The sequence below is a fragment of the Papilio polytes genome, unplaced genomic scaffold (genome assembly GCF_000836215.1).
Source record: "Papilio polytes unplaced genomic scaffold, Ppol_1.0 DF824102.1, whole genome shotgun sequence".
NCBI classification, from domain to species: Eukaryota; Metazoa; Arthropoda; class Insecta; order Lepidoptera; family Papilionidae; genus Papilio; species Papilio polytes.
The window spans coordinates 5,545,505-5,571,440 of NW_013525102.1; the positions used below are offsets into that span (position 1 = coordinate 5,545,505).

General features: G+C 34.3%; 1 protein-coding gene across 1 annotated transcript in view; it reads left to right on the forward strand.

The window, feature by feature from the left end:
- Positions 1 to 25,936, forward strand: part of LOC106099738 (protein Wnt-6) — a 32,629-nt gene that overhangs the window by 2,125 nt on the left and 4,568 nt on the right. The window contains exon 2 of the mRNA XM_013278377.1: positions 14,813 to 15,033. Within this exon, the coding sequence (XP_013133831.1) occupies positions 14,813 to 15,033 (221 nt within the window). The remainder of the gene's footprint in view (positions 1 to 14,812; positions 15,034 to 25,936) is intronic.

Sequence of the window (25,936 nt, forward strand, 5' to 3'; positions counted from 1 at the left end):
GAATATATAATGGAGTAGCCAATATAATTACACGATGAGATTTATGACAAGGAAGTGTAATAAAGGTGATTTTCAACGGCCTTTATTCGCGTCTGCCTTTATTTACACGTGCCAAATGTGGGGCTTGCTGGGCCTTTATTAATGAACAGATGAGTTATATTGTTAATTAACTTGTGTGACGAATGGGGAATAGCTGATAGATTGATGTTCAAAGATTATCGTAACGAAATAACATATTTATCTTACTAATATAAATGCGAAAGTTTAGATGGATGTCCATCGTAAACTGTAGCATGTTTGGTAGAGTTTACCACCTTAACGGCTATACGGATCTCGGTGAAATTAGGCATAGATGTAGAGCATAGTCTGGAAGAATACATAGACTACTTTTTTTTAAATTCCATGCGGATTTAGTCTCGGGAAAGTTGGTCAACTGTATTTATGACGATTATTTGATTCCTAACTTAGTTATAACATGTTTTAGTTTAACTTGCTGAATTTGTGGTTAAAATTCCTGTATTAAATTGCTCTTTTCATCAAAATATGAAGACGTAAAATCTTTTAGTCAGGTTATAAAAATAAAATCAATTATTGCAGGTAGCAAACATTAAGAATAAAGACCACGCCTATAATAAAAGGTTATTGAAAGTAGGATACATCTGCACATGCGGACGTCTATGGGCAACGGTTGCTTCACCATTTTGGCCAATCCCAATGACCGCTTGTCACCTTATACCTACTATAAAATTATCTCGATGATGATAACATTTTTGTTTATATACTAAATTCTTTGAGATATTGTTGAATTAACATTCTGTAATTTTCCTCAGTCCGCATTTGATCATAATAAATTCAAGGTCCCGATGCATAAATCTTTGAGCATAAAATTCAATAAAGTCATACCGACTGGTGAACCACCGCGGAGGGCAGTTTAATTTGCAATTAATCAAGTGCGGGCTTAAATTAGGCGATTCGAGCACGATCAACAAAAATTAATGTTGCGCCTAAAGGCCCGGGCGGTGCAGAAACGTGTTCCAGCACTTTACGTTTAACTTATAAAGATAGCTGGACGATATTGTTTTTCATTATTTTAATTGTTAATTGCATTTTTTTTCACTCCTTGAGGATTTTAAGCTCCTAACAGCAAGAGCGTAGAGACACATCAATGTAGTTTTAAAAAGGTAAACATCTATAAATGTCTGTTGTTGTAAATATTTAGATGGCCTTAGTGCGCACGGCAGGAAGCCGTTGGATACGGAAGGCAGAGGACCGCAATCTGTGGAAATATTAGGGAAGTGTCCAACGGTGGGCATATAAAGGCTCATGATAATGAAGTAGTTAAGTTTGTATTTGTGTCAATGTCTCAAATGTGGTTTCAACCTGATGGTTGGTCCTGACGGAGTTAAGAATAAAAGTGGAGAATGGAAGCTTTGAATTCAAGTATGAAAAGGCCTTTTAAATCGAAAAAGAATTACGTTAACTATTAGTAAATCTTAAAAGCTCTTGCAAAGCTTTTTTGCAAATGCAACTGTACTGTAGATTTTTTGCAGTTGGAAAATTCAATGGCTTGCAATTTGACAGCCAAATTCGCTGATGTCACCGCGAGCGTCGTTTTTTTATGTTGAATAATTTCATTTCGGCAACTTTGTGTCTGACACGTGATAGATTGATCCGGACGACGCGACGGGACGCGTAATTTGAGAGTGATTACAGATCATTAATGTTTCTTAAACCTTTATACGAAATAAGTAATGCTGTTTTGATTGTACGATGTCTTTGACCTGTCTAAAGTCGTAGTAATTAGCGAGTTATAAGGCAGATAACATACGCAAAAAAAATTACACGTTACTTTTAGCCATATATTCTTATCTTAATTGTCATTATCAAACTGGTTAACATTAAAATTACATACTTTATCCATTACTAATATTACCCAATAAAATATAATTTACCAATATATTTAACTTTATTAGGTGTTAGCCAACTAACTGAAAGATGTTGGTAATTAATTTTTTTACTAGCTGTTCCCCTGCGATTTCACCAGCATAAAATTATTTAATTGTTTACATGTGTCAAATTCTCAATTGCAAATGTCAAAATGACATGTCAAGACAAAACTTGGCAATCTTGCTTCCTTGATGTTGACAGCAACTTATGGTCTCTTTCCCACATTAGGGTTTTTATCCAAAATATTTACCCTAAAGTGTGAAAATGTAAAGCCTAAAGTGTGACGCAAGTGTAGGGCTTTTTATTAAAAATAAGAATTATTCTAAAACATGCTGTAATTTCCGGCATCTTAGGCAACAAAGAAGTGTGTGTTTACGCTTTGTTATAATAGTATAGATAGGTTAGCCAGTCGAATATCTTAACCCTAAAATCGAGTAGGTATAAGTTTTCTATAACATAGTTATATGTGCGATTTATAAAATTGCATTTATTACCTAAATCTAGTTTCATCGCTGTTAGATAAATATAATTCGAGATATGCACGTTTGAATGTTCAATGTATCTCCGGTAAGTTTCCCATTTGCAGATAAATGCAATAGTAAGCCTATTAACCTTTAGCAAATTATTGTTTCGCTTGTTACAGGATATATATTTCACGCTGCATAATTTAAGCGATAAATAAATTAAAAAAAAAACATGCGAAAAAGGGGTAAACCAATAGCATCAAAGAAGCAAGATTGCCATGGTAACAGTAATTGTTAGCCAATACCAAAAGCCTTGTTACTTAAACATTTGAATTTTGGTATTTATGAACTAAAACAAGGTTTTTATGCCACACGGATGAAGCCGCACAGGAACGGCTAGTGTAGAATAATTTGGCACGCAATAATGCGGTCACGTTTTCAAAAAGATAAGCCGTGCAAAAGATAATATCCAAGGATCAAAGTGTAACGGATATGATTTGCCGACGTGATAATGCGTGTGTTCAGAAATTTAATGAAATCTCCAACTATTTGTGCGACATTCCTGAACACAGTAAAGTCACATTTGATATTGTACTGCCAAGATTACAACGTATTAATCCAGTTTAAGAAGCCAAGAAATTCTACGTCGAAATAGAGAACATAAACATTTACATTTAAATTGTTTGTCACATCTCTATATCCACACAATTTCATAGGCCTGGTTGAATATACTGTTTTCGCTATATGTACCCACTTCATTATTTATTGATCAAGATCGCATTTCCTAGGCCTAGAAATATATATGTTTAAATTACCATAATTCGTAAAAATTCGCGCCGGGCGCTAGAGTCACCTTAAGGTCTTATTTCATAGGATAATTTTCTATTCAAAACCATTAAACTGCGATGGTTAAAAGAATTTATGGATCAGAATAAATATAACAATAACTCTATTATCCAAGTTTTAAGGTTACGTTTGGTTAGTTTCCTTTCAAGAGATGAAAATTGCACAGATGCATTTAATTTTCCAAACGATGTCTTAAACATCCTAGACGTTAAAGAACATTGAAACAAATTACAAGAAGCAGAAATTTCATCAAAATTAAATTAACACAAACTAGTCTATGCAACTAGCTATGTTTGCCTGTCTGTCTGTTACCATTGAAACGACAGAGTACATTTTCCAGAAGCGATCTAAAATGTATTCGCTTAGAGACATCGACTGGCAATTTAGATAAAAAAAAACTGACAAACCGACCTTGATTATATATCTTAGTAGCGGAATAGTGTAATATGTAACTCAGTCTATACTAATATAATAAAGCATAAACACACACTACTTTGTGGCGTAGTATTTCAGGAATCACAGCATGTTTTTGAATAATTCTTCCTTTAATAAAAAGCCCTACACTTACCACATGCTTTAAGCTATATATTTTCACGCTATTAAACTTAGGAGGTAAATAAATTGGAAAAAATCTTCATATGGGAAACAGACCATAAAGTACAAACTGCCAATGTTAAGGAGGCAAGGTTAATTTGGTAATTTTGACGTTTGCAAAATGTAATTTGACAGATGCAAATAATGAAAATAAGTTTTTATTATTTCACGCGGATGAAGCCGCACGGGAACAGCTAGTCATTACTAATCAAGAAATTGATTGAAATCATTGCCCATAAAAGATGATGACAGACGTAGGCGCGGCCGGTCCCGTGCGCCCACGGCGTCGTTTCTAACTAAAGCATCGATTAGCTAATTAACTACGTTTTTATTTTAATGTCTAAACTATCGATAAGTAAACGTGCAGACCGACTAGGTTGGTTGCAGCTTTATTTAGAATCTAGTTTTACGATATTTCATATTTCCTTTATAAATTAAAAAAGTAATGGATGTCGCGATAATTTAAATCAAAATGTAGTAATCAATTCTTCTGTTTATTATTTTGTTTCTGGAGACTGATATAATTGTATAACATCGTTTCATTTCGTAACGTGTAAAAAAATTTTAACGTTATTTTTTTAGCAGTTTAAGATGAAACCCCTTAGTGTGGATCGACATTAATATCAACAAGGTGTATGAAAAAAGTTGAGATAAATTCGAACAAAATTATTTACGCTCCCCAAGAGTGAATTCAATTAATTTGTTTGAAATGTTACATTAATTTGGGTATCTGTATCAGAATTGTAATTAAAATACCACGTAAATATTTTAACATTAATTTGTGACTGCGATTAGAGTTGTTGCCTGACATTTTGTTTTAATTAAAGAGAAATACGAATTTAAAGTGTCACAACAATTTTTGGTAAATTGAAAGTGAAACTAATTTAGGTAGGTACAATCGCGGAAATTCGTGGTGTTCCACTTACAGCAACAATGCCTTGTTCCTTGCAACATGATAGACTAAGCCTCTTCTTACAAATAACCAATTAGGAAGTAGAAAGTTGCGTACGATTTGATATTGAAATTATCCATGTACTACTAACTGTTTTATTAATTCAGTAATATTTAAAAGCTATCTTCTTATTGGCTATAAAACGTTCAAACGACGATATCTTAATAAGTGGTACCAACAGATTCCCCGACTGTACCTACACATAGAATTATATTAGTATTACCTTGAAACTGTACTGCCGTAACACCAGTAAAACATTCTTGTCTCTGTTTTTACAAAGAGAATAAGAGGGAGGAAGTTGAAATACTTTGAAGTATTTCAACAAACGGACGCCACGATTAGTAATAGTGTTCTTTGGTAACTGATTTTAATTAACGCTATGACGTCAATTCGTGTCATTTACCGTCGAAGTGAAACGTATACAGTAACTGACCCAAACATTATCCAGTTTAACTTCCGTTTTCCGTGAATTTGTAATATATTTCACATGTGATAAAAATACTTTACAAACATTAGACTTCATTTTTAATTGAGATATTTTAAAGCATGAATTGAAGAATATGATTTTGAATAACCTTGTTCATATTATAGCGCGAAAAAAGTTTAGATAGATGGATGTTTCTTGAAGTTTGTAGCCTAAACTAGTTAACATATCTTGATAAATTTTAGCATAGATGTAGAGGATAGTCTGGAATAAAACATAGGCTACTTCTTTTGTTTTGCTTAAAGGCAAAAGTTAGTTTGAAATAAATTTTGAATTATGTTTTCGCTTGTTTTACTTAACAAAAGTCATAATTTTGTTCTAAACTGGGTAGTTACATAACAAATATTACTCGTAGATAATCAGACGTAAATTAAAATAAAACAATCTTTATAAAAAGGTACAGACGGATCCTAAGATTCCAGTTTTCGACGTCAATAAAACTTGATAACATTAGAAGCACAATTTCTCTTTTCACATCTAAGTAATTGGGAATTTATGCCCCTACCCCTTGAGATACGATGCTGTCGGATTTGTTTATTAACTTACAAACTACGTGTTAATGGAATCTAAAAAACTATAAAAGATAATTTAATAAAATCAATGATACTGTTTGTTTAGTTTTTGGTATGTCTACTCTCTTATAAATATAAACAATATTAATAATTGACTATACAATTTCATCAATAATTCAAGCAAAACTATCACAGAATTGTAACATCTTAACTCTTAAATTCATGATCATGTATTTATACATCAGTCTTTTGTTCCTTGCGCCATAGTGTATTTTTAAAAATCAATTTTTTTCCTTTATGGTATTTAAAGTGAGCGAGAGAACGAGCGTCAGTGGCTCAGTGGTGTAAGCACTGTACTTGTAATCTACAGGTCTTGGATTCGAAACCCGCCATGTACCAATTGGATTTTCGCTTTTTCGAATTTTTCATACGTACATAATACCCGACGTTCTTATGGTGAAGGAAAACATCGTGATGCAACCTGCACATATCGGCGAAGAAATTCAAAGATATGTGTGAAGTCAACCAACCTGCACTTGGCCAGCGTGGTTGACTATGGCCTAGTCACCCCTTATTAGGGTAGGCTCCGAAACCCTCGGTGGGGACATATAGTGAGCTGGTGATGATGATGATTTAAAACGAAAAATCGTGAATTTAAGGGGTAAGATGCCTTTTTGATATTAGCTAAGTTAGATAATTTTAACATTGGTAGAGCAATATATCGGACAATGCAACTGTAAATATGGAACGAATTGCGGACAGTCCTATTAGAAGAAGCCGATTTTTGCGCGCCTACATTTGATTAAGACACATCTGAGCCTTTTCCTATTGGCCAAGAATTTTTCTTATTTTTCATTAACATGGTCTGTACATTTTCTTTCTTGTGAGTTTTTTGGCCAATAAATATTGTTTTTTCTTTGCTTTTCTTTCATTCTTGTTCTTCAAGTTATCTAAATAAATATATTTAACAAAGCTAGACAAAATATCAGTTTATCTAGTTATGAATGTCCATGAAATGTACTCCTAAAGTGTTCCAACACTTACCACGTTTTATAAAACTGCGTACTTATAATTTTATTATATCTATTTGTAAAACATCAAAGTTACTTCAAGTATCGTTTAAATGTTCGGTGGGAAGATTGTAAAACTGCTACGTTCAAAGAAATTCAAATAGAAGCTTTATATAGCATTCATCGTTGGTGTAATTAAGCCATAAAATTGTGTTTATATTTGTTACCAAACAATCTGGTATTTGTGGGACAGATTGATATGTAGATGGGTATTAAAATTTTATTGCGTTCACGATTTCTGTACAAGCGTAGGCGATCAATTAAATCAGGTTTAGTTATCGGCTTTCCTATCCGATGTGTGCTAATTTTTTATCTCTTTTATATATTCCATAATTGCCAGATACATTTCGTTATTCGTTAATAGTTCTAGCTTTTACTTTTAAATATAATAAGCAATCGAACTACATATTTGTTACGATGACCGCGTATTTTACTAGCCACTAATTAAAATGATAAATGTTATCTATTTTCTTTTTAATACAATTTATGGTTTCAATTTACATTGCCTATTTTGTTTCTATTGCTAAAAATAATTGAAAACCAGCACCCATTAGAGTTGTCTTCAATATGTCAAAGATCAAAACAAAACAGACTATAACACATTTTAATACCTAAGTACATAATCTATGCCGGATACTATTTTTTCAAGAAGACGTTAAAGAATTTTGGTGATAGTCTGTGCTCTGTACATGTCTATGACGAGTGGTATAGTGGAACTAGTTCATTTAGCACCGGCAGTGGTGCGATGGCCTGTCGCACGCGGGCGGCCGCCCGCGCTGTTTGCGGTGCGCTTAGCGGGGCCACGCTAACCAGCGCTGTCGTTGCATTAAAGAACAATCATGTAGACACGCCACATGGTATAACGTGCTTTAGAGGCGCCCTTTTTAGAAAACCTCACCTCTCTGTATGTTATCTGTACTTACTTATTTTAATAGGCTTTTGTATGTGAGTGTTGTGTAATCTTTGAACTTCAACTCTGAAGGTAAATTATACGGAAATTAATGAAGCTGTACCTTTATCTACTAATAATAAATTACATACCAACTTGGCGATATCACAATTAAGAATGAACAAAGATTTCTATGTTTTTGTTACCTAAACAGAAGTAATAATTTAAAACAATGAACGCTTCGTATTTAATATAATCCTACAATATTTATGTCTCGTAAAATTTATTAAATAAAATTGATTTTGTACCTATGACCCACAGCTTAATCTATGAGACATTTCGTGTACAGAGCGAGTTATTGTGCGTAGAACTTCACCAATTATCGCATCTCGCACCCATTATGGTCACAAATCTCAGTGGCGCTAAAACCGCATTTCATAACAAATCGCTCTAAAAGGTAATATTTCTTAATCTTTTAATTTCTAAAGTGTACAAACTCAAAACTGACGGAACTATAGTAAAAGTTAACTGTAAAAATACAATAGCTAACAATAAGATGCTATGACGTATATTATACATACATACTTGGAAAGGGTTCTTTAATTTGATATTTTTGTTAAATAATAATGAAAGTAGATATTTAGTCGAGAAGAATTGTTGTCGATTGTAATCTTGCGGTAGCATCTTTCTTCAAAGACTTTAACCAAATAACCTTGAAATTAGGCAATGTATTTTCTATGCCGTAAACTCACAAAATGAGTACGTTTTGTAAACCAAATGCTCACTGAGCCTTGCTGCCTTTGTGGGGAAATAGTCGGGTGCAAATGTTACGTGACGCCACAAGTCAATTTCAATGTTCACTAATGGTAGTAACACATCTCAAAACGCTTACGAAAGCGAAGAAAAACTTAACAATAAAGACGCGAACGTCTCAAACCAAATTGGAAACGACACAGCAAACACGAACAGAGGTCGGAGCCGGCATGAACGCGCATGATGCGTCCACTAAAACCTTATGACAACACCGCTCATCGTCACATAAACTTTTAAAAGTGTTTGCTCACATACAGTGTGACAGAGCGATCTAGTCTGGCGACCAATGTTGACAGACGCGACCGGCCATTTTGTATCTGCGTTCGTATCGGCGCCTATATCTATGGGAGAACGTCTAAAACGGGAGCGGACAGTGAATACGTTTTACGCTAAACGAGTAATGGTAATGATGTTTACAGTTAAGTCGTCATGTAGTCGCTAATCGCGTCGAAGTCGCGCGTTAGCGCCTCGCCCGGTGTCCGCAAACAGTGTCATTCATTGTCACCCGCTCAATGAGGCTCCTTCCTCCTGCAACCTCGCTTCTCGCTGTGTGCTCTTGTCCTTCTCATACCTACAGGGGGTGGAATTAACACGCTCGCGTAACAGGCCGATATCGGCCTGACGCGGTACTTAAGCTGGTGTGGACGAAGAAACGATTATCTCAGGTGTATACATTACATTACCTAAAATTATGTTTCCACAAAGTTATAGCAATTTAATATATCCTAGTGCTGGTGGGTCTAGAAAGACCTGTCACGCACTGACGGAAATTTCATTGGGGGCGCATTTTGCCGCCGCGCCAAATGAAAAAAATCGATTTTACTTGACGCAGTAAACGTGTTAAAGGCACAACTAAAAGTGAAACAATACATAAAATTAAATGAGATAGGATTTAATAATTTAAACACCGCAGTTACTATTTGTAATTGCTATAAATAAAATATCATTTAGTTTAAACTACATTGCACTAGACATAAATATATGTGAGTGGGCCAATATAATCTGCAATTGTACTGCTGCCAAGTGTAACGTATTGTTGACATAGGTCAGGGCCAGTGTGACACTTCGAGTGCACTTTCGACGACAATTATAAATGTCTTTTAAACTGTCTGCACTCAAAACAAATAAAGGTAATGTAGATAATAAATAGTTTGATACACACTTCTTTAACTCTGCAAAAACATAATACGACTAAATAGTAAATTGTCAATAGAGAACTATACTTACAAAAATATGAAATAGTCCACATTAGCGTATACATGTAATCTTTTATACGTCACTGATCTTTATAAATAGACGGGTTAAAATCCTTGGTATTTTGTGATTATTCCATTTTCGTCAATTTACTCCGATACTCCCGACAGCATTAACAGGTGAGTTTAAGTTAAAACGAAACAAAAGCGTTCATTTCTAAACAACAACCTATCTATTTTATGGACATCAATGATACAAGTGTTTCGACAATAACAACTCAATGCGAGGAAGCATCAAATCATTTCAAAATATCCCCGTCCATCGTTAAGGTGCTTCCTTTCTCGCTTAACCGACTTTCACACACATGGTGCTTTGAAGAATAATTAATTGACATTCGACTTATCACAGCTAATTTATTCGTCTGGACAGTAGTTTGTCGCCAGTTTGGCAAAATTCCATCACCATAGTCATAGTAACATCAGCTCTATTGCAAATGTTCAAGGTTCCTTTTTGATCATGTCTAATGGAGTGGGATTTTCTTAGATCACTGAAACACTCCTGTCAGTAAGGTTTAGTTAAATTGAAGCCAAAATAAACCGTACCTCTTCTAACATATTTCGTAACACCGGATGCGCTATGTAACAATAATTATTATGATAAACATTTGCTGTTACGTATTTTAAAATCGATAACACATTACCTTTATGACGTGTATTATTAACATGTTAAAAATATATAGAATAAATAGTTTTTACACAATTTTGTATCTTCTTACTAATGTTATAAATGCGAAAGTTTAGACAAATAGATGGATTTTGTAACAGTTTGCCGCCTAAGCGGCTGAACGGATCTTGATAAAATTTGGCCTACATGTAGAACAAATTCTGGAAGAACATATTGGCTACTTACTTTCAAAGTTTTTGAATAAAGAACTAATTGTCTTTCAATACCAACTTATAGGGAATTAAAAAAATCTTACTGTCGTATACCACTTAAGCCATGTATGTCGTTTAAAGCTTCCGCTTTATATGTCAACCGTTCGTAACGGGAAAGTAATTCGGCTTAAAGAAGCATAAAACGCCTTCAGATAGGTTGGTTGATGGTCCTTCGAGCAGGACACCATATAAGGTAGGAAACATCAATGATAAAGTTCTCTATAAGTTAGCTCAAGCAAATTCGAGTGAAGGTAAGATGAAGTGGACCACATTGTTGTTTTATTGGTCAACATCGCGGCTTCATCGTACAAAAGGTTTTTTGGTATCCTCTCCAAATTTAACTAAGTACGCAGTAAATCGAATCGTAATTAATACTCACAATTAAAGTTCCTAAGGTCGGGTAACTGTACGGGTTACGATTCAACAAGAGTTCATTACTCCACATATTACTACGTAGTAATTTTTATAATCAGCTATACAAGGAATAAATTAAAGAAAATCATTGTTATTTGAAACAAAAAAATAAATCTGTTAAGAATTTGACTGACTACTTAAGTTTACTAAATGTTCATGTAATCATTATTAACTGGAGATGTTAGGAACTGAGAAAAATACCTTTCATTTTATGTTTTTTAAAAACTAATCGCTTAAAGGAAATATTGACTGATATTTTTAAATTTATGAGATGATATTATAGATATATGAATAAAATCCTGGCAATTATTTAATTTACTGTTAATCGACGCGAATTCGTACAGAAGACGTCTCTAGGTACTTCAAAAAAAAAAACGATGAGTCAAAGGAACAGCGAATTCCGGCGTTGCATTACGAAACAAACGCCGGTATTTCCTTGCAGTAAACATTGGCAGTGTTCGGGGGTTAATAAAATCATTTCAGACGTTCGTTTCGAGCAACGCGGGCGTGTTGTGGTCGTAATTTAAGAGCATCTTGACTTTTACTGTTGTACTTCGCTTTTTACTGTTGTAGTAAAACCGTGAAGGCCAATCACTAGTCGATTTCATGAATTCAATACTTGTAGAAGTTTTTTTTTCTTCTGTAAATTTCAAAGTTATTTACGACGGCCGGCCTACGTGCGGTTCCGCTATCAAATCGAACGACTTTAGCTACATAAAGTAATCCTAAATTATAGATTAATAAATTTCATACAAAATTTATGCGCTTATTGATAACGTAAACATTGGAATCATGTAATGGAAGGACAGAGATAATCTATGTTCGGTAGTAAATCCGAGTTTATCGAATAACTAGCTCTTCCCTTGCGGCTTTACCCGCCTGAAATTATAAAATCTTTTATTTTTACATTTGTGAAATTTTCAATTGCAAATGTCAAAATTCAGATGCACAAATGACAACCATGGCAACCTTGCTTCCTTTATGTTGACAGCTTGTAGTTTATATCCCTTTCCCCTATTAGGGTTTTTTTTACAATTTATTTACCTCCTAAGTTTAATAGCATGAAAAATATAGCCTAAAGCGTGTCGTAAGTGTAGGGCTTTTAAAGTTAGAATTGTTCAAAAATATGCTATGATTGCTGACATCTTACGCCACGAAGTAGTGTGTGTTTACGCTTTATTATATTAGTACAGATTCATAGTTAGAAAACCTGATTTATTTATTAAATTACCCCAAATTTGTGATGCTGAATCATTTAACAATATGAAGAAATAATTTCTGTACGAAAATGTAATAATTATTGTATTGAAATAAAAAATTGAAGAATATTAATTGAATAACTTTAAAATCCTTACAATACTTTACTTTAAATCATAAATCAAGTAAAATCTTAACTTTCTCCGTGAGTTTTGAATGTTTATAATTTTCTTAAATATCAAGTTCTTACCGATTTACTGACAAGAATAACAGCTGTTGCATAAACGGTGAAATTTTCATACTCATATGAATCCTGAAGATTAATCGCTTTTGATAATATAGGATAATTATGATATTATTAAGTTTATCTTAATACGTAAATATGTATGATCATTTATCATGTTTTGAGATTGTAATAATAATTTACAGTTATAATTTGTAATAGAAGTTAAGAGATGTGCCATGAAGTCTCTAATTTTTTATCGCAATTTTATATTAAATTTACAACAGTATCTAGTCAGCAATTAGTCACTAAAAGCACGCACACCTTTAACTCAATTATCGCACGACTGTTTAGTTGCACGTCGATTCCTATTAGCTTATGGAGATACGCACACTACAAGATCTTTAGTTGTGCAACTAAACAGTGAATTTGCTACTAAACATGTCGTAAATCGACAATCGAGTGTGCGCGTATATACGACTTTGCATCTTACTAAATCTGAAAGGAACGTCTCAGTATTTATGGCAATTATCTAACCTAAAAGTGTAATCTTACGAACGAGACCCAATTCCCGGTAGTTCAGACGAAATCTAAATTTATTCGAAACTATCTTCGCACTCGATACTCTGACAATGAACTCTTATCGAGTAAACAATCGTTCAGTCAACGCGACCTGGCGCTCGTCACTCGCCGCCCGCCGCCGCCGTGGCCGATCGTAAATCGATATTTACCGGTCTCGAGTACAACACTAGTTGTAAGTGAGTCGAATTTAATGACTGTTTCTGTAATTAGACAGTTTAGACTGAAATCGACCAATGAACTATGAAACCGGACAAATTAATAATCATACTTAGGTAAAAGACCCAGTAATCACAAAAAGGTTTCTATTAGCATTGGAAGAAAAGTGACACTGTACTATCAATTACTGGTACACTTACCTTAATAATTATAAATGCGAAAGATATGTTGTATCTTTGTTAATACGTATCTCAATGGAATTTGGCACAAATATAGACGATAGTCTGGAAGAACATATAGGCTACGACAAAGTCGATTGTAAAATTACATTTTAGTTTCTTAAAACGTGGAAATGTTAATTTAGTGAATAAGACAACATGAAGCCTTAATAAATATTCACAATTTTAAGTAAAAATAAGTGAATTAACTATAAGTGTAATAAAATAGTAATTTAATAAAACATTTAATAGCTAATTCAAAAAAATAAATTATGATCCATAATATGATAGTCGACAAAGAGAACGATAGTTATGAGTGTGGAAGAGTACACCGGTAGAGGTAGACCTAGAAAGAGATGGATGGATTGCCTAAAAGGTGACATGATCAAATGGAAGTGATGACTGAGATGTCGTATGATAGATTTCTGTGGAGGACAAAACCTGCTGCGCTGATCCTACGGGAGTAGGATAAGAAGGATGATGAGTATGATAGTCGACTATCTCGCGTAAGATAGCAATTGATCTAATTATTGAAGTTACTCGGCTAATAAGAGCAAAAAATAGCAAGAAATAGGATCACAGTCGTCTATAAATCAACAATATCAAAAAGGTTGACTTTGAGAATGTCTAGGGACCTCCTTTTTTTTCAAATAAACTTGTAATTTGCATCTGTTTGGAAATATTGGTAGCAGCATTTTGTCATTGTCTTGTTACATTGTTGTAGCCTGGACTTACTACTTATAGCATCGAGTAATTGATTTGCTTGTCGCTTAATGATACATAATTATATGTACTTAAAGTTTGTTATTTGTTAAGTAAAAACTTTAAGTCATTCCTTTCGTTTGTCGACGACAATTGTACAACTTTGTAATATTTTCATCAAGCCTTCGATAAAAATACATCGAACCCATTTTGACATCTTCGCGCGAATTGGTCGGCGCAACGTGCAATACCTTGAACCATATAAAAGACAGGCGTGAAGTGAAAGTAATTCCACGTCTATGAGTACGTGTGCCACAGGACTAACTTTTGTTCTCTTCTTCTTTCCCACAATTTTATGAAAAGATGGAATAAAGAAGTGAATATCGGTGGGAGAAGATGCCTAAGCGTCGTACCTATGTAGGGAAAATATCCTCTTTCTGTGCGCCCCTTCTTCTATTCATTAAAGATTGTGTTATCTACGCATCTAAAAAAAAAGGATGTTTATGGGCAGCGGTCGCTAGTTCAAGAATTCCAGTGGCCACTTGCTGGTTTGTCTTTATGTACCTTATACTTTTTTTAAAATTGGTTTAAATGTATTTTTCTATATCTTTTTTTTCCAGGGCGTCCGGCAGCGCAGTGATCCTCGACCCGCGAATGGTTTGCAAGAAAAATCGCCGGACAAAAGGACGTTTGGCGCAAATTTGCAAAAACGAAACGGGTTTGTTGAAGGAAATCACGAAGGGCGTGACGCTCGGGGCGACGGAGTGCGCCTTCCAGTTTAGGAATCGTCGGTGGAACTGCACCACGCAGAGACGCAGTATGAGGAAAATATTATTGAGGGGTTAGTTGATTTTCTTTATTTAACTTATTGTTTAGCTATAGCTCATATGAAAACCATAGCAGTGACGGGTTAGTTCCTGCCTGCTTCGCTGAGCTCTCTTCCTTTTTATACCCATTGTAAGTTTGTTTATTGTGTTTTTTTGTGGAAATAACTAGTTTTTTTTCTCATTTCATCGGTTATAGAACAATATGAATGTTGTCTCACTAATAATACTAATCTTCGATTAGTATTACTAATCTTCGATTAGTATTATTTGGCTTGATGTTATTTGTTACATTTTGATTTACCTTGATCAAAAAATAAACAGAATATTTTATTATAAATAAATTCAAGCAATACATTAACATTTCAATAACATTGTTGATCCCACATAAATCAAGCCAAAGTTAATTGGTTATAAAAAGACATTTAATTTAATAATATAAAAAAAATCGTCAACACATTTTAGAAGGTAGGAGGCGAACTTTAGAATTGCCTCTGCTCGAGCATACCACCCGCTGAGTTAACCTTAATTTTCACCGTATACGCATAACAAATTATACGATATTACAACACATATAAAAGCGTTGAGTCACGCGAGTTTGTTCTTTCGAATTATTTATTAAATCGAGAATTCTATTTACGAGCACTCAACACAAAAGTTCAACAATCAATAGATTTATCGAAATTGCCTCGATGAGTTCATCAACATTTAAGATATTGTAAAATGTGGGCAAGGGTTCGTTACCTGCCACCTTTATTAGTCGATGCACAAAAGAATCCAAAACGTGTTAAATCGTACAGATGGATATCGAAGCCTAATTCGATTAGCCCAAAAGAGTTGATTTTTATGCGACTGCTCGTTTATCTAAATGCACCGTTTATAGTGATGTGCTTTGCTGTTGTCGATAATTAAGTATACATATAAAATCACTAACTTAGAATAAATTTTTGTACAAATTTGATCATACAAAAGGTTTTACATTTATTTTAAATTCTTCATTTTAATGCTATCTTAAGTTGTAACATATATTTATTTAATATTGCCATTACATTGTACAAAAACTTCATAAATCCAATTTAAATTTAATTTAATGACAAAATAATAAATATATTCAATCAATTAATTTAGATTGCTCGATATATCGATATTTTATCGAACTGTTATCTTAAAGATTTAGGAACGACAGTAATACAAGTAGGTTGTCGAGTTGCATTTATATATTTCAGATTCATTAGTGTAAATTAAATGGTATTTGTCAAAATTTCCTTTTGCAAGTACAAAATATTTATAAACTTTAAAAATTTTTTCTTCGGTAACATATTTAATATTTCGTAGTAAATGTATTCGATGAAATCTATACTATTATAATAAAACGTAAACACACACTTCTTTGTTGCCTAAGATGTTAGCAATTACAGCATATTTTTGAACGATTCTTTTTCAAATAAAAAGCCCTACACTTACGTCACGCTTTAGGCTATAAATTTTTACGCCATTAAACTAAGGGGTTAAATATTTTGGATAAAGGCCCTAATGTGGGAAAGAGACCATAAGTTGCTACCAACATCAAGGAAGCAAGATTGCCAAGGTTTGTCATGTCATGTCATTTTGACATTTGCAATTGATAATTTGACAAATTTAAACAATAAAATGAAATTTTCATAATTTTATGCGCATGAAGTCGCACGGGAACAGCTAGTATATTTATATTTGTCATGTATTTTATTCGATGTCTCAGCAGTTATTTTACGACTTTAATTTGGGTTTATCGCTACCAATTTGGCCAGTGTAAACGTGCATTAATTCAATATGTTATGGCTCAATAACTAATGTATTATCTCAAGGTACATCGTGTTTTTTTTTTCGAAATGTTTTCTATAATAATATAACAAAGAGGTATAGTTTGTATTTTTGGATTTTTGTGTATTGAAATAACTCAAAATACTGGACCAATTTCAAAAATTCTTTTACCATTAAAAGGCTACGTAATCAGTGAGTAACATAGGCTATATTTTTATTATTTTTTTAATTTCAAGCAGACGAATTCGGAAGCAAAAGCTAGTATTTAATAAATGTTGTAATATTCTTGCAAGATTTTAAAAAAAGGTAGTTTCTGAACATTAAATTTCTATCTTTTAACAATAAACCTTTTCCTTTATTAGATAAAAATTGTGATAAAATAAAGAAGCATTGACAATGAACGCTATAAAATTCAATGAGCTTGTGACGAGAGTAAAAAGTAAATATTTTTTATTAGTTAAGATAAGTATAGTGAGATGTAAAGTTTGAATTTGAAGGTAGAATAAGAAATTAGGTTAAAAGCTTATAATTTGAGAGCAATGGGTGGCGCAGCGCGACGCCATACAAAACCGAATTAGTCCCTGACTTTTATCACTCTGTGACAGGAATAACACATGTACAGGGTGTTCCATACCGTGTTTTATTCTTTGATATTTATAATTATTTTTTTTTATTGTTGAATGTGAATGTGCATTCTTTGCCGACTTTTTAGAATATAGAAGATTGACAAGATAGAAGATTATTGATTTTTTTTAATAAATTCATATCTAATTAGGTACTAAGAATTTAATGTGATTAAGTCAAAGTTTGGTACAAAAAAAATAGCTATTCAAGTTTTGTTTTTATGATTTTTACTGATTTAACTCACTTTTAAATTCAGGTACGTAACGTATTTAAAACAAATGCTAATAAAGTGTGTTATAACTAATCTTATTATTGTTTGTACATTTTAATAAATAAGTATAAAATACTAAGACGTTTAATAATCTAATAACATCCTGTACCATTCCGGTCATGAGAAAAAATAATCATCGTTAATTGGTCCCCTTCATTAGTAAGTCGGTGCATTCTTAACTTTGTTGTTTTTCGGTGTCAAATCTTTATCAATGAAAAAAGGTTTTCATTCTTATTTAAAGAGCCTTATCAAAAAGGTACTTACTGTCCAGTGATTTCTGGCCTTTGGTAATATTTCATTTAATGATCTCACGTACTTATTAAAAAAAGAACCTGAGGAGCTGAGTGCTTGTAATAATAACTTACATTTAAAAAATATAAAACAGAATAAAATAAAATATTAATCCTTTTATAAATATTATCTCAATTATATGCAGTTTTTTTAATCCAAAATATGCAATGATTTTAATAACATTAATAGACAGAACAAAAATGCATCAAACTTGGTAATAAAAATTAGAAAACGTTTGTAAGAAATAGTATTAATAATAGTGTATTAGAACGTGAAATTTAGAACCCGAGAATCAAAAGTAAACTCACATAAATAAAAGATTTCGATGTGTCCGTTATCAATTAAAACGCGAAGCATTAAAATCGATTTGAACAAAACGACTACATAAAACCCCGCAATCAAAGTCAGGGCTACGATATCAAGCCGTAAATAGCTCGACACCTTATCGGGCTAGACTGGACGCCGTTACCAATTTCCACTTATACAAAACAGCCTAATTAAGCTATAAACAAAGCCACAAACACGGGCTCCCAAAATATTGGGGTCTAAAGCCTTATACTAATCTCGGCGGGCCATTAAGTGTCGACAGGTCGCAGCGAGGGGTCCCCTGGGGCCCATAAAGATTACCACACGATAACCCGACTACTGCTGCATCGGGACCTCACACATGCTCCGAGATCCTCACATAAATACTCAAGAATGGCTTCATATCGACAAAAAACTCGGCGATAAATTTGGCGCCCCAAACACGTAAATGTTCTTAATTGTAGTGTAATTTCCGGGGAGCATTCGGTTGTATCTAATCATTTCACTCTTACCGCCGCTGTCCAGCCGCGTCGCCTCTCCTCACCCGCCCGGCGCGGATAATGCTCGTAACTCTGCCCGTATCGATTATTGCTTTGGGTTCAGCCACTTATAATACTTAAGTTTTCGGTACCTACATCTTAATAAGTATTTTAATATGTAAATTACTCGGACCGAGCTGACCTGGAAATTCGATACGGACGAGCTTTAATTTTAGGTTTTATAAGATAATGTTGGGCTTTGCTAAACGACGGATTTTGATGTGTTATTGAGGTACTAAACGTTTTGTTATAAATGAGAAACAGAAGAAGCAAGCGGAGATTAAATAACAAGAATAAACACTTCACTATACGTTCATAAAATTCTTTACAACTTTAAATTAATATTAGATTTAACAAAAACAGCTTTTTTATCCTCCATTTTATTTATGTTTTCGAAGTCTGACAAATAATTTGCAGATCGCCAAATAAAGGCGGCCTACATATTTATAAGTGCTCGATATAGCGGATGTCAGGATGGCTTAACGGAATAAACAATGGCCGGCTTGAGTTATTTGAAAGTCAAACATCAAGCCTGGCGAGGAGTAATCCACGTCTCGTGCACGAAATTGTTGGCGGAGGCGATATCTCGCGACCATCTCTGTGGAATATCCAAGAGATCGTCGATGTGCGTCTTTTAATTCCACCACCTTACTCTGGCGTATGCTTACATCTATATTTCTTTCTCGCTCTCTGTCGTCTGTTTTTTTTTTCTTGAGGACAACCGGCCTTCTGTTCGTCACATTGTGACAGGCTCGCGACGCTCCGTCCTTCAGCACTTATCACCGTCACTCACCTTTCCCCGATGCTAAATTAAGGTAACCACAACATTGATATATGAGAAACGAATCTTATTCTATGTCTGAAATAAGTTTACAAATAACTCGAATTTCCGTACTTCGATGTATTGCATTCCGCTGTCGGACAAATAAAAGATGTCGCCTCCCGAATATTCTAGAAAACTTACCTGAAACTCATCAACATTTTTAACAACAAAATATTTCACACTATAAATAAATACTACAAGAATAAGACATATTAGATATTTACTTAATTATTTAATTAGACAAATAAATGTTCATAATTACTTCAATACCTCCCAATTTAATTGGACAAGCTTTTTAAGAACTAATTTGATAACCTGGCTTTCAAATTGTAAATCGGTTAATTGTCTTCTAATAGGAATTAATACAAATACCTACATAATACTATTACAACTTAAATATTACTCAAATCAAACCAGACAATTGTTTGTTCTTAATAAACAGTTATTTGTCCAAATATTTATATAGTCAAGGTCGCATTAAAATCGTACTCACTTTTTATACAGAAAGCAATCTTCTACAGTTACAAGAGATATAATTACAGTGTCCTGTATAGTCCAGTTTTTCGTTGGGTAATAAATGAAATTAAGGTAACATTTCAACTTCTTTGTACATTACATTGGCTTGTGGAATGCACTTACGGGGTAGCACTGTTCTTGCTAATTGCACTATTAAAGCAACAGCTAATTACCTATACTTTTGGAATAATTGATTTGCTTTGGATTGTATTTGTTTCTTTCACTCTAATTAAGTTTCGGTGACAATGTATTGAATTTTTTTTCGATATAAGGTCCTGACCAAATGTAATGTACACTTTTTTGTTATGTTAATGTACACCAACAACTGTTATGTTTTTTTTAATTAAATTTACATGTTTTTGATGTGTAAGAAATATGCATGCGTTCTCGTACCATAGTTTATTTTTAGTCTCATATTTATTTTTGTTTATAAAATGTTAATCGTTTCTTTTTAAAGTTTTATAAGCTTATAAATGTTATCTCAATAAACGATACGATACGTATACTGAAAATTAGTATCTTATATCGTTACGTTTTCCGTAACGTAACGTTTCGTAAGAACGTCGGGTAAATTATGGTGAAGGAAAACATCGTGATGCAACCTGCACATATCGGCGAAGAAATTCAAAGATATGTGTGAAGTCAACCAACCCACTGGGCCGGCGTGGTTGACTATGGCCTAGCCACTCCTTATTAGGGTAGGCCCCGAGCCCCTCGATGGGGACATGTAGTGAGCTGGTGATGATGATGATGAAGATGATATCGTCATTATTTAAGAATCTTTTCGAAGATATTGTTCCGTACGAATGATTGTCAACTACAAATTCTGAAGTACCTAACCATTTTATTATTTTTATTAAAGCTAAAAATAAATTATATTTATATAAAACCAAAAGTGGTTAAACAAAAACTGACCATATGACTTATGACGGAGACACAGTATGGTCGGGCCGAGAGGATAATGTAGTCGGCTAATTATTCTCATTTAATGGGCACGATCCATTCAAATTAACCATCGGAGGTTGAATAAAATATTTGCGTTTTGTACGCGGCTGAATGACGCTCGGCCTCTTCCGGTGGGTCGCTGTCACAACACGCATGCGCGTCGCGGACCGCACTCCGCACTCCGCTACGCGCGCATAATGAGACGTATACTCGCATTAGCTAAAGAAATTGACAAGTGAACAATAGCAGCCCCGAGACCAAAAAGAACGAACGCGAAAACGACAGAAAGAGCCGGACAGTGTCGTATCGTATTACCCGACGTAAAATATCTGGGGGAACGGAATGAGAAACGATCCTTCCATTTAAATACGGCCGAGGGACGGGAGAGAGTTCGCGTGCGTTCGGTAGCGTGAGAATGCGCTTTATTCGGGCGACGACAGCACGTCCCGCGCCGGAGTCCCGGGATGTCGATAAATCAGGAGCACGGCAGTAGCGAGACGCTCATATATCGGCCAAGGGGCCCACAATGGCCCCGCGTTGACACTGTCACACTGATGCAATTGGTCGCATACGCCGTGCCTCGTCCGCCGTCACTGCCGACGACAGCATGACAACGTTACGAGTCGAGTGGTGCATACCAGGGGTACAGAACTTTGCACTAATTGCCTCAATATAATTCGATTACCAATGATTGAAAATTTACGCCATATTGAGATTTATGTACAAGAATTATTACTGATTAGTTGAGAAATACAAAACATTATTGGGAGCAATTAGAAGTAGTTTAAACTTACATGCAATACTTTATAAGCCTACGGATACGTAGCACAAAAGTAAAACAATATAAAGTTCATATTCATAATTCCGGTATCACTAAATAACTTCTTAATGAGCGCACCCACATTAATTTACGGAGTATTTCGTATTGAAATTGCTTAAGTGGTTCGTGATCTCTGACCGTGTCCGTACTTCATAGTGAGTCCGCAACACCGCATTTGCGCTAAATATTTGAATTAATCGTATGAGATAAACGTTCGTATACGCAGCATTCCGTAGCGGTCGCGTTGACAGCTCGATGTATTGTCCTCGCATTAAACTGATCCAAGTTTAAAGAAGTCATTCGTCCTCTTTTTGTGCAACTTCGTTTATTCAACGAGTATAATTCACTATGTTTTGGTGTAGTTAATTTATAGTTATCGATAGGTTTTACGTGTCGCAAAATGAGGTTTGATTTCTCAGAAGTTTGTAATATATAACATATAAAGTTATTATTATAGAAAATTTAAGTGATGTATTATGTAACACCCGATTATGTCTAAACTACCTTTTACCCTCGACTCCGTACGCGCCAAATTAATAAAAAAGTAAGTAGCCTATCTGTTCTTCCAGATTATGTTCTACATCTGTGCCAAATTTTATCGAGATTTTTAAGCCGTTCCAGAGATACCTTGTAACAAACATTAATTTAATATTTTTATTTATACTGATTCGTACATAAAATAATAGAATCCGTATTCGCAATATGAACTCTGACACCTTCAGATTCCAACACGTACTTGGGGATGGATCGCCATACCTTATGTGTGAATGATGTTGGGATGTCCCGCTTGCCGAGTATCAAATGTCTCGCGAACTCGTGTCTCATAAACACAAGTGTCTCTGTCGCCTACGTAACTTCATTCAGTCGTAAACATATCATAATCACCATTTTCCCAACATACTTTGTACAGGATATTATTAGTTTATAAGATCTTTCTCGTATTGATAATTGTTCATAACTGTTATGCCTCTTATTATTTTATAAAAGGTAACTCAGTGATAATACAGCTTTTTTATGGTCCAAGAATTTTTGAAATCGGTCCAGTAGTTTTTGAGTTATTTCAATACACACAAAAATCCAAAAATCCAAATCTTTCCTCTTTCATTAGTATAGTTAGATAATTTATTTTTCTTCAAAGTTTTTTTTAATGGAATACTGGAATATCGCTTGACATGTAATAATGGTTTTCGCGAAAAATTAAGTAATCGGTGAATTACAAATATTTAAACAAATTTGTTCCTAATCTTACTATTTTAAATACAACTTAAAAAGACAAGGAACTTTGAGCGCTGATTCTAATTGCATTTTAATTTTTTATTAAAAGATTTCATAGAAAAAATCTTAAACTATTACAAAAAATGTTTTTAATTATAACAAACTGAATAAATTAGTAATCAAATCTAAATAATTAATTAATTCAACTTTTTTTTTACATTTAATTTATAATTTTTAGATTGATAGCACGTGCTAATTTCGAAGGATTTTTTTAAACATTTATCGACCTGGTTAAAAAAAATAAAAAGATAACTTCATTTATTTTAATTACCTAGTACTTGTAGTTTATTTCTTAAACAAGAATCCTATTTAGTAACAGACATTAGTACATATTTAAATTTAATTTAACTTGCAAATATCTTATCTTCATCATCATTATCAACAGCTCAATATATGTCCCCACCGAGGAGCTCGAAGCCTACCCTAATAAGGAGTGACTAGGCCATAGTCAACCACACTGGCCCAGTGTGTGTGTGACCAGTGGGTAGGTTGACTTCACACATATTTTTGAATTTCTTCGCCGATATGTGCAGGCATCACGATCTTTTCCTTCACCGTATGAACGTCTTGTAAATTATGTACGTATGAAAATTTGAAAAATCGAAAACCACATTGGCACATGACGGAACTTGAACCCAAGACCTGTAGATTACAAGTCAAGTTAAACCACTGAGCCACTGACGCTCTATCAATACGCAAATATCTATACTATTGCAACATCAAAAATCGCTACAATACTCCAAATGTTGTTCCACTTATCACCTTTCAATCCGAACCAAAAAATCTAACGTAATAATAGTTTTAATTTTCAACGTAAAATAAATACGGTTAAGTATAACCGTATCAGTAAGTAATGGTATGACGTAGCTTTCGTATGAAATCTTAAATTCCTGTAGAGGAGTGCGTGAACGGTTTTAAAGCCGACTCAGACGAGCGTTTGCGATCCATATCGCAAGAGCGAGTTACAGTTTATCAGTTTCTAGCAGAAACATCCGTCCGATTACCTTGTGGTCCAAACTACATCTTAGAATTTATTTACTGGACTAACTTAATACTAAACTCTCATAGTGTAACCATATATATAAATGCGAAAGTTTAGAGTGATGGATGGTTGTTTGTTAGAGTTTCTAGCCTAAACGGCATAACGGATTTCGATGAAACTTGGAATAGATGTAGAGGATAGTCTGAACACTTATGTGTTCACTGTTTTTGTTGATTCCACGCGTACGGAATCGAGGGCGAAGGTATGTTATAAGAATCCTCCAAATTTGTGAGTAACGCGATAAATGTGTTAATAAATTTTCTGGTTTTAAAGTAAATTCTCGAAATGTCTGCACACTTAATGAAACAGTCTATTATAGATAACATTAGCGTTAAAACTGTTTACAATTTTTAATACAATTAATGTACGAATATGTATTAATTTCTAACTAAAACCATACTAACATTTAAATTCGTATCGCTTATGCCTTGAATTGTAACCTTATAAATAAAATTAAAATTACAAAATCTTCAACAATTTCACATATGGTCATCGTGTGAGATGATCTCTGAACGTCGCAGCGTCTTATCGCGTCAATTTGACGCTTCAAGAAGCGTTCGAACTGCGCTTTGTATCGAAATAATTTATGTTGCCACAGCTCTTGATTAATGTTCTAATAGATCGCACGCTATATACCGGCAATATTAAGAATCCGCGCCACATCTTGGACTAAACTATCGCACAACTGTTTTATCGCGCTTTGATTCCTTTGAGCTTATATGGAGGTACACTACTCGACTTTTAGTTGTGCAACTAAATAGTTAAATGGCTGCGAAACTTGCACAACAATTAATCATCATTAATTATCTAAACAAAAAATAAAAAAACACAACTTGAGAATTTGATGTGGTAATTTAAATCTAAGTTATCATAATAACGAACTTTGTTTTCAAATTCTCAAAATCAAGCAATCTATATAATGTTAAAAAACGAAACAATGGTAATGTCCACATTTGGTTAAATGCCACTAGCTAAAGGACAAACAATTCCCATTAAGTCGATGTTGCCAGTCTAGTTGTTAACAGCCAGAAGCAGATCGGTAATGACATTTCCGACAAGAACTGGTTCTACGGTTGCGCCTACTATTCGTTAAGTAGGCACTCGCGGGAGGCCACCTTCAATTATCCAGTTCGAGAAAAGCCTGACAGCATTTTCATGAGTTCCCCGCACGCGCTCCCATGATTGATTGGGTGTGAACAGAAACGACTTCGAAGTATTTGGTGAGAGCAAAAACACAAACCACCGGGCGCATTATGGAAGCCATACGGCTTACAAGTGTGAATCGATTTGATTCCATCGGTTTTATTGATCGATTGAAAATTTCGATGAATTATTCAGTGGACACGATCGTCGACATACCGCAGTCGCTCGTGGCATTAAGAGCAAAAAGAGCTTGCCATGAGCCCCTAAAATGATCCGCCGAGGACGTCGTGGGAAGTGGCCGCATGCCGGATTCGTATCGTTCCGAGCGGAATGGGAAAAAATACTAAAGTTCGGTGATGAGAACGTCATGTCGCTCGTTTCCGACGACATATTTGCGAGTCGGAGCCGAGTTTTGTGGTAATTACAGCGCATAACGCGAGCGGAATGCTCCGCTCTGAGCGCGCCGCCATCGCCACGGATTTATAATGACGGCGGAGTGTCGCGACCGCGCCGCCCTATCGACGG